This window comes from Vipera ursinii (genome assembly GCF_947247035.1).
Source record: "Vipera ursinii genome assembly, chromosome: Z".
NCBI classification, from domain to species: Eukaryota; Metazoa; Chordata; class Lepidosauria; order Squamata; family Viperidae; genus Vipera; species Vipera ursinii.
Window position 1 is genome coordinate 60503586 of NC_139517.1, and position 20529 is coordinate 60524114.

The 20529-nt window shown below is 41.8% G+C and overlaps 1 protein-coding gene across 1 annotated transcript in view; it reads right to left on the bottom strand.

The window, feature by feature from the left end:
* Positions 1 to 20529, bottom strand: part of ADCY1 (adenylate cyclase 1) — a gene marked incomplete at its 5' end in the record, with an annotated part of 504540 nt that overhangs the window by 266388 nt on the left and 217623 nt on the right. The window contains one exon of the mRNA XM_083378277.1: positions 6116 to 6227. Coding sequence (XP_083234403.1) covers positions 6116 to 6227 — 112 coding nt within the window. The remainder of the gene's footprint in view (positions 1 to 6115; positions 6228 to 20529) is intronic.

The window sequence follows — 20529 nt, forward strand, 5'->3', positions numbered from 1 at the left end:
TGAAGGCACCGCGGTGGGTGACAATTGTCTGGGCTTCCGCGGTGTCATTTGTGACAGGCAGTTGCAAATACGCCTGTGTGAGATCAAGCTTGGCGAAAATGGCACCGGAGCGGATGGAAGCAAAAACGTCCCTTACCGCTGGCACCGGGTAAGCATGGGGGCTGAGAGCTAGGTTGAGGGTCGCCTTATAGTCCGCGCATAATCTTATCTCCCCGTTAGGTTTAACCGGGGTGACTATTGGGGTCTCCCAACTTCCCCCCTCCGTAGGTTCAAGCACCCCGAGCCCTACGAGGCGCTCTAGTTCCCTTTCAATTTTTTCTTTAAGGGCAAAGGGCACTCTCCTAGCTCTTATCTTTATGGGTTGGATTGCTGGGTTTAATTGTAAAGAGATGGGGGGACCCGTGTATTTTCCTAAAGTGCCATCGAAGACGTCTGCATACTTATTGCAAACGGCTTCGAGGCTGGGTGATTGTACAGTATTTACCCCCGTTATGGCGATCCCTAACGGCCCGAACCAGTTCAGCCCTATCAGGTTGGTGCGATTTCCCGGTGTTACCAGCACTTCTAGGGGACCCCTGAAAGACTTGTACTCTACTTCCACCTTAGCCCTCCCTTCCAGAGGAATAGGGGTTTTCTGGAAGTCTGCTAGGTGGACCTGGGTTTGTCTCAGAGGAATTTTTTCCTTGCCTTGTTGACAGATCTCCTGATATGTTTTAAACGAAATTAAGGAGACTGCTGACCCTGAATCCACTTCCATGAGGCAGGGCACCCCCTGAATTTTTACCCTGATCCTAACCTTAGAGCTTAGGCTGTTTACCCTGTCAATTGTTTCTACCAGGGCCCCTGGCGTTTTTCCTCTGTTGGCCTGGGTAGCTGGCCTACCTGGGGAGTTTGTCTCCAACTCATTGATGTTGTCACGGCCCTTGCTGCGGCACACCGGTTTGATGTGGCCGGTCTTCCCACAATTATGGCACTTAGCATTTCTGAACCGGCAGCTTGCTCGGGCATGGTTGCCCCCGCAGCTGGCGCAGGCGGCCCGTTGCTCGTAACGCGGTGGTGGCGGCGGGGGGTTCCTAGACCTTCGGCGATCCGAAGTGTCGCTTCTGCTCGGTTGTCTGCGTTCCATTCGGCGCTGCAGGGCTTCTCCGTCGGTGAAATCCACCGACTCTTCGCTGTCGCTGAGGGTTGCGATCTCTTGGAAGACGGTCGCTGGGCTCTCTGGGGTCGTGGTAGTCGGCTTCTTCTTGTGGTTGTACTCATAGGCCATGATTTCTCTGGTCAACTCTGCCAGGCTCATGTCGGTCTTGGATGTCAGCTTCTTCTGTAAGCGTTCGTCCCTCAGGCCGATCACCACCTGGTCTCTGATGCGGTTTTCTAGGTCGGGGAAGTAGCAGTTCCGCGCAGCGTGTCGGACCCCAGCGATGAAATTGTTTGCGGGTTCGTCTGGACGTTGCTTCTTCTGGGCGAATTGAACCCGCCAGTACAGTTCGGATCGGGCTGGCATGTAATGCTTCATCAGCTGGTCTACCAGGTCCACGTAGGATACCTCGGTGATGGGTACCGGGCTGAACAGCCCCACGGCAGCGTCGTAGACGGGGGGTCCGCTGATGTAGAGCAGCGCCGCGGCCTTGGCTCGGTCATCGGTGATTTTGCCGACAAGGAGGAATCCCTCGACCTGACCCAGGTGCGATTGCCACCTTTCGGGATGTCGGGTGTCGAATTCCCTCACGCGGCCGAAGTTTGCCATGTCGTCCGGTCCTGGGTCTCGCTCCGTTGGAAGTTAGAACTTCCCGTGACAGCTCTGGCCGGGAACTCTCTTCCGCGGCCGTGACTTCAGCTCTGGAGCGATCCCACCTTCGTCGCCAGTGAAGTAGCCGAAGGACCACTCGGGACGACAGGCTAGTTAACTTAAAGATTTATTTAGAGCAAGACAAAACAGAATAACTTGCGACTTCCGGTGGCTCCGTGGCGACGGAGGGAGCCTTCCCGGGCTGCCCGCGGCTCAGCTGGTGTTTTTTCGCCCGAAACAGCGCCGATCAGCTGTTCGGGCGAATCTGAAGCCCCCTCCTCGGGAGAAGAGGAGGGGGTGAGCCCCCAGGTGGGGGTTGAGTTCTCCGGGGCCGCCTGAGCTTGGAGCTTGGGCGGCTGAAGGATTGAACTCCCCCGTAGCCTGGGCTGCTCCCAGCTGGCTAGCGTCTCTGCTCCGGACTTCATGGAGCAGAGCCAGGCGTCTGCGACCATCCCTGCTTGAAGGAGAGACTATGAAAGGGAAAGAGCAGGCAGAGCAGTACAAGAGGGAAAGATGAAGAGATGAAGAAGATTTTATTTTACTCTCAAGCTTGATGGACTTTGCTTAAAACTTAAAGTGAAAGTGCGTCACAATTGTAAGTAAAAGATGGCGGCTAAACCTCCCCCTAGAACTTTTCGGAGTGCTGGAAATTCTCTGGTGCAACAACAATCATTGCTGCAGGCGTTGCATTCTCCTGATGTATTGACATCGAAGGATCTTGAAAAACATACCCAGTTAATTTTGGAGTCAATGGGTGTTAAATTTCTACAGATGGAGGAGAAATTGGAGAAATTGGAGCAGAGAATGGAAGAAAGGATGGAACAGAAACTTAGAGAAATGAAGGTAGACATTTTGTCCTCAGTGCAAAAAGTTGCTAAATGTGTGGAGGTGCTGGATGATCAAGTGCAAGATTTGATTCAAAAGAATGCTTTATTAGAAGCAAAAGTATTGGAAATTGAAGATTTAAAAGACAAAATCGACAGTGAACAGAGCTTGGCCCAATTTTACCAGATGCAGTTTGCTGTGAGAATTAGAGGCCTAAAAGAGAATATTAAGGAAGATTTAAAGCAGCTGGTTTCTGAGGCTTTTGAGGGAGTATTGAACCATCCAGCATCTGAATTAAAACAAGGTATGGACAAAGTGTTTCGTGTGAATTCGTGGATTGCTAAACAGAGAAAGTTGCCTAGAGATGTGGTGGTTTATTTTGTAAAAAGGGAAATTAGAGATGAAGTTATACAAGCTGCCTACGATACCAAAGTTGTGATTGCTGGTCAACAAGTTTTGGTTCTAAAAGAAATTCCTCCAAAGATTTTAAAGAGAAGGAAGGATTTTATATTTCTTGTGCAAGAGCTCAAGCAAAGAGATATAAGGTTCAGATGGGAGATCCCAGCTGGGTTGAGCTTCATGTATGATGGCAAAAGGTACTGTTTGAGTAATGTGAAGCAAGCGCATGATTTTTATAATAATGTCTTGAAAGTAACCCCATCAACACTTCTGGAAGCTGCAGAGGGATCTGGAGAAGGAGAACATCAAGAGGATGAAGATGCACAGATAGACGAGAAGGGTACAGGAGGAGTTCAAGCTGCAACTCTTTTGGATGATCTTAGAGAACAGAGGGTGACGTGTGCTGCCTTAAAACGCTCAAAAAAGGAAAAAAAATAAGATCAGTAGAAATCTATGGAACTTCCACAAAATATTTATAGTTAAGTGGTAGTTGTGTTTTTTTAAAAAAATAAAAATAAAAAAAAAATAAAAAAAAAAAGTTTTGGGATGCTATGTATGGTAATAGATTTTTTTTTTTAATTTGGAATTAATGGACAACTTACTACAGAGGAAGAGGAAGAAAGTTTTGTGGGTTAATGTGGGTTAATTTGTGTAAGAACTATTTATTAATGTGCAAATGAGAATATGTTAAGGTAATAGTGAATTGTGGAAGAACATAGATGGGAATGATGCTAGTTTTCTTTTATTTTAGTTTTTTATATATATTTAGTATTATTAAGGATTGGTTTACTATATACAAGCTAGAGAGTGATGGATTTTAGAGTTTATAATTGTTAGTATATGATTGTTTAAAATTGCCTTTTAGATATATACCTTGTATTTTGCTCTGGGAAGTCGGGGGGGGGAGGGGGGAGGAGGGGAAGTGGAGGGGGGGAGGTAGGGGAGGGAGGAGGGGGAGGGGGAGGGGGGAGATAGGGGGGAGGTAGGGAGGGGAGGAGGGAGGGGGAAGGGGGTTTTTTTTAAAGGAAAATTGTATTTTATAAAACTTTTCAATAAAAAAAAAAAACCAGAATAACTTGCCCGGCTTTTATAGCCGGTAGCTGTCAGTGAGGGCCAATCAGGAACGTCCATTTTGGCGCCGCGTCTATCCGGACCAATCCGCGTCGTCTGTTCTTGACAGTTCAGGCTTCCGCATGGCTCGGTGTTTTGACAGCCGCGAGCTGTCAGTGGTTGCGCCTGCGCTGTGCGGGGAACTTTGACAGCTGTCAAAGTTCCCGCGTGTTCTCCTGTCAGATTTGGTTTTCCTCACGTATACGGTTTAACGAGTAATTACATATAAACTTTAACTGTTTACAGATATAATACACCCTGGGCAGGCAGTTGTGATAAAAGTTCCTTGCTCAGCTCCTTCCAGAATTGGTAGACAAGCATAAGTTTGGGAAAATTTCTCAGGCGAGCCACCAGGCCATGGAAATCTCAGATGTACTATGCCACTGGTCACTTTCCCTGCTGTAGGGATTGGATGCAGATCTCTGCATGTTGGGCCGCTGCATGGTCCTTAAATCTATCCCGGAATTCCTGCACAAAAGTGTCCAAGACTTGCAACTCCAAAACCCCTTTGTGATAGAGAGACACCAGCCATTCCGCTGCACCACCACCCCTCTAGGTTAGATGTGATGGCATTGAGCCGGGTGCACCCATCCAGGTTTCTTGCTCTATGGCATTCCACATAGTTCCAGACCTGGGTCAGAAAATAAGCCACATGGTCGTGCTGTCCATTGTACCAAACTGTGAAGGGAGGCGGTGCTCAGTCCTATTGCATTAACATGTACCCGGGTGGCAGCCCCAATGATGCCTGAGGTGCCTGAAAGGGGAGGCTGGCTGTCATTAGGGTTGTGTGTGCCAGCCCCTGCATCCTGGATTAGGCTGCCACCATAGTTTTCTAGAGAGGAGGCTCCCTCTGGTCTCACCCCTCCATCCACTCCTCTCTCAACTGCTAAAATTTTCAAGCTGCCAACCTCCTGGTGGGCTGCAACAGTAGAGAGCTGGTTTAATGCCAACTGTCTAGTTGGCATTTTCAGAAAAAGAAACTCATGGGACATGATTTTAACCAAGAGTATAATACTTTACTGAAAATTTACATTGGCACAGAAGAAAGCAAAACAGCTCTGGTTTTGCTGCTTGAAGGCTTCCTTAGTTAAACAATAGACTCCCCTTCCCCCACCCTCTGGGTGTTCACATTGTCCAATAGTAATATTTTTTTCTTGTTATGAAAACAGTCCATTTCTCCTTTGAGTAGCCTTGGGCTCTTGGTTGCCTAGAAATCGTCCCTCCCATCTTTGCATTCCATTGTCAAGATATGAGCTAAAGAAATAATCTAGGTGAAAAGGCAAATAAGTCTTGACACCCATGCAACAGAGTACCAAATGCTCTTGAATTTTAGCAAAATAGAAGGATGAAATTAATAAATCAATGAAAATGTGCACATACAAATACTGCCTAATCAATATGTTTTTTTCTCACTATGTAGTTCTGTACTCTATGTGCAACTTCAGCATTGTATGATCTATATTATTCAAAATAATATTGTGTTGTGTAAATATGTCCATTGATAATAAAACAACTGTTGATGAAATGTCAGCTCTAATTATTCTTTTTTTCATTAATTCATTTGCAGCTCCAATGGATTATTTTAAAACTGGCTGACTTCTGATAGCCAAGAATTGTGTAGAACATTTTTTGAGAGCTACAGAATGAAAAGGGATACAGCACAGAGGCTTTTTGTTTTTTTAAAAAAATCCTGTGGAACACCTATTTTTACAGATTATATTAGAATTTTCATCTATAATACAACATTCCCTAACTCGGTGCATCAGAAAATAAGCTAGCAGTTTTCAGCAATCATGAGCACAAAAATGGTACTCGGAAATTACATGGATTGTTTGAACCTGGTGTTATACATTGTTAACCAAAATTATTTGATGAATTTTTGACTTTTTAGAAGAAAAAGCATTGGAAACTGGATTAGAAACACATCTCAATTATGTATAATTCACAAGCAATTAAAATTAAATTCATAGTGACAAAAGCATACACACTTACTGTGGCTAATTCATCAAACTTTCCAAAGAGTTCATTCAGAAGCTTCACTAATTCTTGAGCAGTGCACTGAGATGCCAAACTGGTAAACCCCACAATGTCTGCAAATAATATACTGTAAAGTGAAAGGAAGAATCAGAAATATTTTGCAAATGATTACTTGTTAATATTTTAAAGGAATTCACAGAGAAAATTGGGAAATGAGTATAAAACAAAAATATATTATAATCCTCAATTTTTAATCTACTACAGAAAAGAATTACAAAAAGCAATGTAAATATTCCAGAAAATTATGAAGGTAATGAAATAATAATATTTATGTTAATGTATATTATTTCTACTATATTTCCATTACTTTTCAGTGAATAAGTGGGATATTGGATAAAAACCTTGGCAAGTCTTGGCAGGGTAGTTGTAAAACTTCCTGCAAATTGGCAAGAATGTGTGTGCATATATTAAAGCTGACTACAAAGAACTAGCAAATTCTATAACTGAAAATTATTTTACATAGCCAACCTTTTCTTGATTATGGTTTGAAGGGATGGAGTACTTAGTCAGCAAGGGTGCTGGGAAAAGTTTGGATTGCAGATCTCAGCTCCATCAAATCTCTCAAAAAGCTGAGCTAATATTGTTGAGTTAATTTGACCACCATGATTCTTCCTTCTTATTTATCAGTTCCTGTGTACATTTGTATTATCCCTGTCCCCTACTTTGATTTTGATTTAGATGAAACCTGTCTCTATAAATTCCAATTCCAATTATATTCATGATACCACAGTGCAAGTACTTTAAAAGAGGTGCTTTAAAACATACAGGAGCACAAAGGAAGAACCTCTCTTCAACTAATTAAAGCAGCAATATCTTTTACCAGACTCATGTGGCTTCTTCCCTCTGTTTCACCATGTGTTTTTACCATGATATTTTACATATTTATTACTAATATTTTATGTTGCTTCATTTAGTTCAATTAAAAATGATAAGATCATATCATAATGGCAATGTCATCCATCTGGGGCAGGTTGTAACTTAAGGTCCTCTTTAATCTCCTGTACTGCAAGCAAGATTAAGAAATGGAGTCAGAATCCATTTATATTTCATTTCTAACTGTCTCTTCTGTGCAAAACCCAAATCTCCCCCTCTCCCTCTTGGATTCTACCATTCCCAAGGAGGAGAGGGAATAAACATAATAAACATGGGGATTTATTGCTTCCACTTCCTTTCCTTAGATGTAACTTTTTGTTTATTTTGCCTGCCTGTTACCCATCACAATAAGATCAATGAGAGGCATTCTCCCTCTCATCTTACGGGCAACTAAGAAAGGGGGGGGAGATTTGGTGTTTCTCCAGATGGAATGTGAAGGGGTGGGATTGATTCTGCTATGGATGGACTGATGTTTCTCTTTTTCCCACGAGGGGCTTACCACCTGGAACTTGGCTGATCTGGAACTGACCGAATGAACTGAGGGATGGAGTTTGCTTGGGGACACTTTAAAAATATTGATCTGTGAGGGAATTCTTCAGATCCTGTCTATTATACCCTCTATCATCTATATTTTAGTAAAAGTTCCTGCTTGGATAATCTTGTCTCCAAGAGTCTTTCTTTCTTAAGATGTGGATTGAAGTGGGTTCTGACAAATGGTAAAACATTTTACTCTTATTATTATTATTATTATTAAAAAATAAAGTAAAATCCTCAGTGGCCAAACTGGAGCCACAGGAAAATGGCTGAGAAAAATTACCTACCAGGGGAGTGTCCACTTATTAATGTTTTAATCCAAATAACCAGGAAAAAAAGAGATTATACAAATAAAATCTTAATCATACTTTGTACAAAAACCAGGTTTAACTATCTGTACATGTCTTTAAATGCTCCAGAGATAGTCATGTTCCAAATTCGTTCTTCCACCTTTTCAAGTTAATGGACCATTTTTGATAATCTTGAAAGATAGAACAGAAGAATGGAAGAGATGTTGGAGGTTTTCTGATCTAAGCCTTCACCTATACAATTCTAGACAAATGGCTGTCCGGTCACTTCTTGAAAACCTTGAGGGATAGAACACCCACAAGTTCCAGAAGCAAACTGTTCCACTATCAGGAATTTTTTCTTTAGTTCTAGGTTGGATCTCTCTTTAATGATCTTCCACCCATTGCTTCTTGTCTTGCCCTCAGGTGCTTTGGAGAATAAGTTGATTCCCTCTTCTCTGTGACAGCTCCTCAAGTACTGGAAGATTCGTATCATATCACCCCTCATCCTTTTCTTCATTACCTAGTTCCTTATTCCCTCAATTAAGGCTTCCAGACCCTTTATCACCTTTGCTGCTCTTCTCTGTACTCTTTCTAGAATTTTACCATCTTTTTAATATCTTACTGATCAGAAATAGATATGTTATTCCAAGTGTGGTTTCACCAGTGCAATATAAAGGGGTCTTATCAGTTCATATGATCTTAAAACTATCTCTCTGTTGATGCAACCTAGGATTATATAGTTGAGATATGTTTTGCACTTTCTCTTGTTTTAGTTTTCTTTTCTTTGGGGTGCTTTAAAAATATACAACATAGGATTTTCTTCATTTTTTCTAATCACATTTATATTATAGTAATAACAATTTTAAAAGATGGTTTTATGTGATGTAGTTTTCTAATCATAATTATATTACAGTAATAACAGTTTTAAAAGGTGTAATGACTCCCATCTTGTACAGAACTTCCAGATTTTCACCTTATCATAGTCCTATAGCCTTTATTCAAAAAACTTTCAGTTTTTATATTTTCTTCAAACCTCTCAGTAATCCAGCTTTTATATGGAGGTCTCATATGCTGTGTAAGTCGTTGTGTCATGGTTCCGATAGATGAAATCAGTCAAAAGAACTTCAAGACAAGAAATCCGTCCTTAAAGAACATTTTATTCAAAACAAAATATCAGCACTTACATAGTTGAACCCCAAACTGAAAGTTCCCTCCCCTGATACAAAGTTACAAATTGCAATTCCCACCTCAAACCAAGCTGTCACACATCACATTCCCCAATTACAAAAAAATGCTTTTCTTCGACACCCTTCTACCGCCAAAATTCTTCATTCACGTTGACCTTGATTGTAACCACAGCTGCAATTGTTATGACTAAGAATGCTCATACCTCTCCCTCCCCACTTTGTCTGTCTGCAAGGAAAACCCCAGCTATAGAGTGGAAAGTTACAAAGAAAAACAAAAGTAAAATGGCTACAATTACTTCTGTTGTCACAACACTGACATTCGGCCCCATCCTGTAATGTAAACAATGACTTAGATCAAGGAACCCCTCCTGGGTTTGTTTGGATGCTTATCATAAAACCTACGAATAAGCCTATCTGCTTTCACATTGGTACATTTCACCCAAGTAGCTTCTGATAATGGATAACCCTTCCATTGTACCAAATACTGCAATTTTCTCTTGTACAGTCTAGCATCTAAAATCTGCTTCACTTCATAGTGGGTCTGCCCTGCTACCACCACGGGCTTTCTTTGGAGGGGGCTCAAATTTTACTCTCTATAAAGCTTCAGTGAACTATATTGAAAAACAGGATGAATCTTGCCCAAAAGACTAGGGAGGTTTAACCTTACAGTCACTAGATTCAAAACACTTACGATGGGAAAGGGTCCCAGGAATTTTGGTCCCAATTTTCTGCTGGGTAACCTGAGTCTCAAATATTTTGTGGATAGATAAACTTTTTCTCCCACCTGGAATTGTCAGTGAGGAGTCCTTTTGTGTCAGCTTGGTTTTTATACATTTTGAGGCTTTTTCCAAAGTTTTCTTTGCATCATCCCAAATTCCCTTCCATGAAGATGCCCATTGATCTAAGGTCTCAACAACAGATGGTTCATGAAGGTATTCAGGTATTGGGACAAAATTCCTCCTGGTGACAACCTTAAATGGTGTAAGTCCCATGCTGCTGTGGACAGTGTTGTTGTATGCCACTTCAGTGAAAGGCAAGAGATCAGCCCAGTTCATTTGCTAGTAGTCCATGTAACACCTATGGTATTGCTCCACCATTGAGTTCGCCTTTTCAGCTGCCCCATTCATAGATGGGTGAAAAATTGATGACAACCCTGGTGAAGAACCAATCAGTTTCAGAAAACTCCTCCAGGATTTGGCCATGAACTGCACCCCTGTGTTGGAGATTATTCTCTTCGGAACGCTGTGAAATATGTTTAAGGAACAGCTTAGCTAGTTTCTGCACTGAAGGGAGACCTGGGCAGGCAATGAAATGAGCCTGTTTTGAAAAGAGATCAATTACAGTCCATATTACTGTATTTCCCCTACTTTCAGGTAATTCCACAATAAAATCCATAGCAATTTCTTCCCATGGTAGGGAAGGGTCAGCAACAGGCTGCAACAGTCCAGGGGTTTTCCTGGAATTATTTTCATCATAGCACACACTGCACAGCTTTTTACATAATTCTCTACATCCCCCTTTAAACCTGGCCACCAAAACTGCCTCCGTATCAAATCCAAGTTTTTCAAATAGCCAAAATGACCATCATGGCTTCACTGGAGTGCCTGCACACAGAGAGATTCAGGCAAGTATAACTTCCCTCCTTTCCAAGTCAACCCATCCTTGTGGGTCAGGACAGCTTGGTGGTTTTTTGAGCCATTAGTCCTTGATCAGTTTTTGTTTTAGTTTTGTAACAAGGGGATTGTCAGATTTAGAAAAGGCAGTAGGATGTGGGTCTTCTGGAGTTATCTGGGGAACAAGCTGCGGTGCTGATATGATAAGAATCCACAATCTGTTTGCGCTGGCTTTTGTATTGTGGTAATCTGGATAGGGCATCAGCCAAGAAATATTTAACACCTAGTATGTATCGAAGGTTGAAATTGAAACGATTAAAGTACTGCGCCTAACAAACTTGCTTAGGGGAGAGCTTGCAGGGAGTTTTCAATGCCTCTAAGTTTTTGTGATCAGTCCATATTTCAAAAGGCACTTTGCTCCTCTCCAGGAAATGGTGCCACATGAGTAAAGCCCACCTAATGGCAAAAGCTTCTTTCTCCCAAATAGCTCATTGACACTGTTTTAGTGAACTTCTTTGAAGTGTAAGCACAGGGTTGTAAAAGTCCATCATGGTTCCTTTGCAACAACATCGCCCCCATGGCCACATCACTACTGTCGGCCTGAATCATGAAGGTTCTTCAGGATGAGGGTGTTTTAGGACTGGGTTCAATGACTGTGGCTGGCCAGTTTCCTTTCGTTCTTGCCGGTTTTTAACAAATCTGTAAGGGGCAAAGCAATCTCAGCAAAAGAAGGGATAAATTGGTGGTAAAAGTTGACAAATCCCAGGAAACTCTGTAGTTCTTTTCAGGTTTTTGGAAGTTGCCATTCAATAACAGCTTTTACTTTGGCTGGATCCATTTCGATGCCTTCACTGAAGATTCTGTAGCCTTGACAATCCAGATGCATTTGGTGAAATTCACACTTTGACAGTTTGACATAGAGTTTAGCATCAAGCAGCTTTTTCAAAATGTCCCTTACTAAGCCCACATGTTCTGTCGCAGTCGTCGTGTAGCTTAGGATATCATCAAGATACACCAAAACACCTTTATACAAATGTTCATGTATCACCTGGTTGATCAATTGCATGAATACTGCAGGAGCCCCATGCAATACAAATGGCATAACTTTGAACTGGTAACTACCCAGGGGACTATTGAAAGCAGTCTTCCATTCATCACCTTCTCTTATTCTAATACAGTAATATACTTCTCTCAAGTCCAACTTTGTGAAAAGCTTTCCGTTCACCAAATGGGACAATAGATCCTTCATGAGTGAGAGTGGGTACATGTTTTCCATACTCACAACATTAATCCCCTTAAAATCCATGCAGAGCCTAAGAGACCCAACTTTCTTTTCTTTGAACAGCACAGAGGTGGCTACTTGGGATTTGGCTGGCTGAATGAAACCCTTGGCTATGTTCTTATCAATATTCTGGCGCAGTTCCTTCAAGGGGGGGTCATTGCATACATTTCCAGCTTTGGCAGCTTAATCCCAAGTAAAATCTCAATGGCACAGTCATTTGCTCAATGAGGGGATAAAACATCACATTCCTTTTCACTGAACACCTCTGCCAAGTCTCTTAATTCACTGGGGACGAGCAGCTACCCAGGCGGGGGTATGGTGGCTACTTTTACCATGTCTGTGGGTGGTCCCTTGTCTTCCATGACATCAAAAGATAAATTGGAGGGAACTTCCGGGTAGCAAGCCTCCGTCAAAGACGGTCATTTCTGACCATCAGCCCTGTTGCTCCATTTAAATTGTGAAAACAGCAACAATCAGCTGTTTTGCAGTTTGGGAATCCCCCTCTTGGGAGAAGAGGGGGGGTGAGCATTCAGGTAGAGGTAGAGCTCCCCTAGACCCCCAGAATTATCATTCTGGGGGTCGAAGGGTGAGAGCTCCCTCAGAGCCTGAATTAGCTCTGGACTCGGGGACTCCTCTGTTTCAAGGTTTTGAAACAGAGCAGGATGCTGCAAACATCCCTGCTCCCAATATTGTACTTTGGATTACTTGGACGCAGGCAGAGCTGAGCAGGAGAATATTGAAACAGCAAGTATATGATCTTACTCCGGTTTAACTTAAAAGAAGGGGAGGAAGATGGCGCCGGAATAAATCTTTAGAGAAAATGGGAAGAACAAAGAATAAGGAAAATAAAATAAAAGAAGGAAGAAGATATAAAGTGGATTTTTAAAATTGTAAAAGACTGTTAAAAACATTGGAAGTTGGCTTAAAAGTGATTTAAAAGACTTGGATATTTAACACTGAAGCAAAAAAGTTGCAATTTGGATGGAAAAGTGAAAGTGAGAAACGAAAGTTAATTGGGTGTTAAAATGGCTTCCAAACCACCTAGATTCCATGCTTCTAAAAGTGCGGGGGCTTCACCAGTTCAACAATCTGGACTTCAAACATTGATGCCACCCCCCGCAGCACCTACAGCCACATTAACACTACAAGATTTAAAAGATGCTTTAAAACTTCAATCTGAGCAAATATCTGAGCAAATGGCAGAGCTTATTAATGAGAAAAATGAGGAAATACGAGAGGATGACTTCCGGGTGGCAAGGCTCCGTCGATGGTGACCGTTCCGGCTGTCAGCCCCGTTGTTTTCCGTTGGAACCACTAAAACAGCAATGATCAGCTGTTTTGCGGCTCAGAAACCCTCTCCTCAGGAGAAGAGGGGGGGTAAGCGTTCAGGTAGGGGTAGAGCTCCCCTAGACCACCAGAGTTTAAATTCTGGGGGTTGAAGGGTGAGAGCCCCCCCAAAGCCTGAACTAGCTCCGGACTCAGGGACTTCTATGCTCCAAGGCTTTGGAGTGGAGCAGGACGCTGCAACCATCCCTGCAATCAACAATTAACTTTGGATTACCTGGATGTAGGCAGAGCTGTGCAGGAGAATATTGGAACAGCAAGTATTTGAACTTTAACTCTGGTTTATTTTGAAAGAAAAAGTTGCAAGCAGTGTGGAAAGTGAAAGTGCACAATAGAAATTAACTGGGTGTTAAGATGGCTTCTAAACCAACTAAAGTTCCTAGAAGTGCTGGTGCTTCGCCAGTTCAGCATTCTTCATTACAGGCTTTGATGTCTCCTCCTGTGGCACCCGCACCCACACCCACATTAACAATAAAAGATTTACAAGACGCTTTACAAGATGCTTTAAAAAACCAATCACAGCAAATAGCTGATCTTATTGAGGAGAAGAATACTGAAATAAGATCAGATTTTAGCTGCATTTCAAGGGCTGGCAGTCTGTATTGAGTGTCTGGATGATCGTATGGAAGAGTTGAATCAAAATAATTTGAGATTGGATACTAAAATGTTGGAAGCTGACAATGTGATGGAAAAGATCGATGATGATGTAGTTATGATACAATATAGAGATATGGAGTTTGCAGTGAGGATTAGAGGATTGAAGACCCAAAGGAAAACTTGAAAGAGTTATTGGCATAAGCCCTTGAACTGGTTTTGGAGCATCAAGCAGAAGATATTATGGGGGAGATAGACAAAATATTTTGTGATAATTCTTGGATTGCCAGACAAAGAAAATTACCTAGAGATGTGGTGGTTTATTTTACAAAGAGATCAATCAGAAATGTGATTATCCAAGCCTTTTACAACAATAGATTTAAAGTTGCTGAGCAAGAAGTTTTGATTCTGAAAGAGATTCCTCCAAGAATTTTAAGGAGAAGAAAAGAATTTGCTTTTTTGGTAGAGGAATTAAAGAAATGGCAGCTTCAGCTTAGATGGGAGATTCCAGTAGGCTTGGTGGTGAATTTTGCTGGCACGAGATATCGTCTTAATACAGTTTTCAAGCCACAAGATTTTAATTCTAACATATTGAAGGCAGGTTCTCCACCATCTTAAGAATTTAAAGGAAGGAAGAACGAAGGAAAGCGTCAGATTCGAGTGGAGAGTGTACAAGGAGCTGAGGGAGTTACTTTGCAGAAGGATAAAGAATCTCAGCAAATTCCAGAAGTTGAGCAGTCCCAGACGTCATCAGAAGAGGTTAGAGAACAAAGAATGACATGGGCTGCAATTAGACAAATGAAACAAGAACAAGAACAACAGAAGGTTACAATTATATCTCAAGAACCTACTTATAGTGAAGCAGTGGGAGGAGCGAAACCAAAGAGGCAGGTGCAGGTGGTTTTGCAAGAGGCACTCCGAAAGCTTCAGGTCACAAAAGATGGTGTCAAAGTTTCTAACCTGGAATGTTAATGGAATAAATTCCCCGCACAAGAGAAAGAAAGTATTTCAGTATTTGAAACAATTTAAAAATGATGTTATTTGTTTACAGGAAATGTATATTTGAGCAGGTGATCAAAAATATTTGATAAACTTTAGATTGGGTACACAGTTTAATGCGTCTGCTCCAGATAAGAAAAATGGAGTAGTGATTTACGTGAAGAAGAATTTAACAGCTAATTTAATTGAAACAGACAAACAAGGAAGATATGTTAGAACTGAGTTGTTAATAGAAGGCAAGAAAATACTTTTGGTTGGATTATATGCCCCTAATCAACAGCAAGGAGAATTTTATAAATTTTTACATAACAAGATAGTTCAATGGGATTATAAATCGTGTATTTTGATGGGAGATTGCAATGGTGTCCTGGATGTACAAAAAGACAAAAAAGATATTTTTAGAAGTACCATATTTTCCGGCGTATAAGATGACTGGGCATATAAGACGACCCCCTACATTTCCTGTTAAATTATAGGGTTTGGGCTATACTTGCCGTATAAGACTACCCCTCTTCCAACACACACCAAATAAAAATTAAAAAACATCAGATTTGATTTTAATATGGTAATTTTAATTCAAATGCTTATGACATGCAGGTGCTTAGTAGGAAAACTGTCACTTATAAACATAAGGCTGTTTGTCATCAAACATGTAAACATAAAACAGTGCAAGTGGATTAAACTATAATAATAATAATAATAATAATAATAATAATAATAATAATAATAATAATAATAAGTTGGAAGGGACCTTGGAGGTCATCTAGTCCAACCCCCTGCTAAGGCAGGAAACCCTATACCATTTCAGACAAATGGCTGGCCAGTCTCTTCTTAAAAACTTCCAGTGTTGGAGCATTCACCACTTCTGGAGGCAGGTTGTTCCACTGGTTAATTGTTCTAACTGTCAGGAAGTTTCTCCTTAGTTCTAGGTTGCTTCTCTCCTGATTAGTTTCCATCCGTTACTCCTTGTCCTGCTTTCAGGTGCTTTGGAGAATAGCTTCTCTTCTTTGTGGCAGCCCCTGATTCCAGCAACCATTCCCTATTTTCCTAATTCACTTTTTCACTTTTCCTAATTCACTCTAAAGCTTTCCCTGCACAGAGCCTTAAGTAACACAAGCTGCCTGCAATTAGTGCAGGTTCTCATCCCACCAGGCTCAAGGTGGACTCAGCTTTCCATCCTTCCAAGGTAGGTAAAATGAGGACCCAGATTGTTGGGGGCAATAAGCTGACTTTGTAATAATGCTGCTTGGGGGGGTGAAAACCCTAATAAACAGGCATATACATAGAATGAAGGCTATTGCTAAGCGCATTGATTTGTGCTTTAAATTGTAAGCCACCCTGAGTCTTCGGAGAAGGGCAGGATATAAATGGGATTTTTTTTAAAAAAAAGACCAAATGGGAGATCCGCTCCAGGTTTTCCAGCCAGCCCGCCCAGTTCCTGAGTCAAATGTGTCCTTAGAGCTAAGCCGCTGCTCTGGCTGCTGCCTTCCCCACCTGCCTTTCAAGTTGGGATATACTACAGCTGCTCTTCAACTTTAGAAGAAAAGACGCCCAGACCCCAGCCTGTAAAAAAATCACAGACTGCAGCTTCTTCTCCAATTGGTCCCGCTTTCCCTGCGCAGACTAAATGGGAGATCCGCTCCAGGTTTTCCAGCCAGCCCTGTCCCTAAATTTTCAGCACCCGGCGTATAAGACGACCCCTGACTTTTGAGAAGATTTTCATGGGTTAAAAAGTAGTTTTATACGCCGGAAACTACGGTATACCAAATCATGCTAGATTGCCTCAATCCTTTTTTGAGATGAAAGATGACTTGGAATTGAGAGATGTTTGGAGAGAAAAAATTTGGAAGAAAAAGACTACCTTTTTTTCCGATAGGTATCAATCTTTTTCAAGGATCAATTTTGTATTAGTTACTAATGATTTTTTTCTAGGATTAAGAAGATTAAGATATGTCCAAGAACTCTATCAGATCATAGTCCAGTATGGCTGGAACTGGAAAAAGAGAGTGGAGAGAGGAGGTCTTGGAGACTGAATGAAAATCTGTTTAGATATCAAGAAAATGTGGAAGAATGTAAAAAAAAGATGAAATAATTTTTTAATATAAATATGCATAAGGGTTGTTGTTGTTAGTTGCGAAGTTGTGTCCGACCCATCGCGACCCTATGGACAATGTTCTTCCAGGCCTTCCTGTCCTCTACCATCTTCTGGAGTCCATCTAAGCTCACCCCTACTGCTTCAGTGACTCCATCCAGCCACCTCATTCTCTGTCGTCCCCTTCTTCTATTGCCCTCAATCTTTCCCAGCATTAGGCTCTTCTCCAGTGAGTCCTTCCTTCTCATTAGGTGGCCAAAGTATTTGAGTTTTAGCTTCAGGATCTGGCCTTCTAAAGAGCAGTCAAGGTTGATCTCCTCTAGGACTGACCGGTTTGATTGCCTTGCAGTCCAAGGAACTCGCGCGAGTCTTCTCCAGCACCATAGTTCAAAGGCTTCAATTCTTTGGCGCTCAGCCTTTCTTATGGTCCAGCTTTCACTGCCATACATTGAAACTGGGAAGACCATAGCCTCTACTATATGCACTTTTGTTGACAGGGTGATGTCTGCTTTTTAGTGTGCTGTCTAGATTTGCCATGACTTTCCTCCCAAGGAGCAAGCGTCTTTTAATTTCTTGGCTACAGTCCCCATCTGCAGTGATCTTGGAGCCCAGGAAAATAAAATCTGTCACTACCTCCATTTCTTCCCCATCTATTTGCCAGGAATTGAGAGGGCCAGATGCCATGATCTTGGTTTTCTTAATGTTTAGTTTCAACCCAAGTTTTGCACTCTCCTTCTTCACCCGCAACAATAGGCTCTTTAGTTCTTCTTCACTTTCTGCCATTAGAGCGGTATCATCTGCATATCTTAGGTTGTTGATATTTCTTCCGGCAATCTTAATTCCAACTTTTGATTCATCTAGCCCTGCCTTTCTCATGATGTGCTCTGCATATAAGTTAAATAGGCAAGGCAACAGTATACAGCCTTGCCGGACTCCTTTCCCAATTTTGAACCAATCAGTGGTTCCGTGTCCAGTTCTCACTGTTGCTTCTTGGCCCGCATATAGATTTCTCAAGAGACAAATAAGATGGTCTGGTATGCCCATCTCTTTAAGGACTTGCCAGAGTTTTATATTAACATAAGGGTACTTATATTAGCATAAGGGTACTTTTATTGAAATGGTTTGGGGTGCAAGTAAAGCTTATACGGGAGGAGTGTTAATATACTTGAATAATAAATATAGGCGTAAACTGGAATATAAGTGAAAAGAGTTAGAGGAGGAAATTAAGAGGAAAGAGAAGGCTTTAATTTTGAATCCATCTGATAAAAAGATTAAAGAAGCAATTACTTTGTTAAGAGGTCAGTTTAATATGTTGATGGCAGATCAAGTGGCAACTAATGTACGGTATGTTAAACATAATACTTTTTGTAATGCTTATAAGCCGGGTAGATGGTTAGCTTACTTGTTAAGGAAGAAACAAAGGTCACGTAATATAGATAGAATAGAATACAAGGGTAAAGAGGTGTTTCAGCAGAAGCTTATTAAAAAGGCTTTTGTTGAATTTTACTCAGGGATAAGATTCAAGATGTAGATATAGATAGATATTTACAAGAAGTGAATATCCCTGTTCTTGCACAAGAGCAAAGGAAAGGGATGAATCAACCGATAAATGATGAAGAATTTTTTTTAACAATTAAACAATTAAAGGTGGGGAAAGCACCAGGAACAGATGGCTTGACTGCCGTTTATATAAAGATTTACAGTTAGAAATGGTGGAACCTTTAAAAGAATTATTTAGAACAATTCAATCTGGAGAAGTGCCTCCATCGTGGAAAACAGCTTTTATATTGCTGATTCTGAAGGGAGATCAAGATCTTACCCAAATCAAAAATTACAGGCCAACATCACTTTTAAATACTGATTATAAGATAATAATAATAATAATAATAATAATAATAATAATAATAATAATAATAATAAGAAGAAGAAGAAGAAGAAGAAGAAGAAGAAGAAGAAGAGGAGGAGGAGGAGGAAGAAGAAGAAGAAGAAGAAGAAGAAGAAGAAGAAGAAGAGGAGGAGGAGGAGGAAGAGGAGGAGGAGGAGGAGGAGGAGGAAGAGGAAGAAGAAGAAGAAGAAGAAGAAGAAGAAGAAGAAGAAGAAGAAGAAGAAGAAGAAGAAGTAGTAGTAGTAGTAGTTGGAAGGGACCTTATAGGTCATTTAGTCCAACCCCCTGCTAAGGCAGGAAACCCTATGTGAGATGATCTCATGAGGTCGATGGATCGTTAAGGTGCTTCCAAGTAAAAGGCATCACGCAGAGATGCAATCATATAAAGTTTATTCAATGATAGATTAAAGATAAAGAATTACTTGGCATGAAGGCATTCATGCCTGCATGTGAGAGAGAACAAAAGAAAAGAAAGCAAGCTAGCATAGCATAACTGGAACAGAACAAGAACTAAAACTGAAGAGAATCTGAACAAAGAGCAGCCCCTCGTGCAGAGGTATTTATGGGGGGTCTGGGCCCCTCCCTAACCATAAAACTCTCTCGCCAATGGGGCTGTAGGGGTCTGAGACCCTTGGCTCATCAGTGGAAGCAAAGAAGCCTCTTTGCTTCCATCTGATGACCCTTTTGGGTAACTGCCATGGCTGGCACTAAACATCTAACAATTCCCCTTCTTGCCAGCCAATGACAGGGACCAGTGAATGTGTGTGAGGGGACGAGCGGGTGTCATAGACATGCATAAAAACATTCAGAAGGCCAAACACAAACGCTTACACAGAAGGTTGTGCCGGTCAATGGGAACAGGTTTGGTGAACAGATCAGCTATCTGGTCAGCTGTGTGACAGTGCTCAACATGTATAAAACCCTCTTTGGCAAGCTGCCTGACATTTTTATAGCGTATGTCTATGTGGCGAGACCTAGATCCTACTGCATAAGCGCCCGAGATTGCAATTGCGGCTGTGTTATCCTCTAGAATTTGGATGGGCAGAGGAGGAGATGCCCAGATGCTTGTTATCAGATCATTGAACCAAGTCAAATCATTGGCCGTGTCTGATAGGCTGGCATATTCAGCCTCGGCCGTGGAGCAAGAAATAAATTTTTGCTGCCTAACATGCCAATGTATTGGACAGCCATTTAGCAATATGAGGAAACCAGAGGTGCTCCGTCTACTTTTGGTGTCGCCAGCCCAGTCTGTGTCTGAGTAAGCGGAGAGCTGGGCCGTCTTCCCCTTCTCTGGTTCTAGCATAAGGAGAGCATCAGCCGTGCCCCTAAGGTATCTAAGTACCCTTTTAACAGCAGTCCAGTGGAATTCCTTTGGGTGTTCCACGTGCCTGGACAATAGATTCACAGCTAAAGCTGTATCAGGTCTGCTCCAATTGCTGATGTATAGCAAGGAGCCAATCACAGATCTGTAAAGCGTGTTATCTGTGAACTCAGGACCGTCCTTGAGAGTGTGGTTGTAAAAGTCGCTTTGCATTGGGCTATGCGTAGGATTAGATTCTGCCATTTTGCATTTGGCCAATAACTCCTCTATCTTTTCTTTTTGAGATAGAGCGAACCCCCCCTTAGTGGCCAAAATATGCACACCCAAGTACTTGTCAACCCGCCCCAAAGACTTC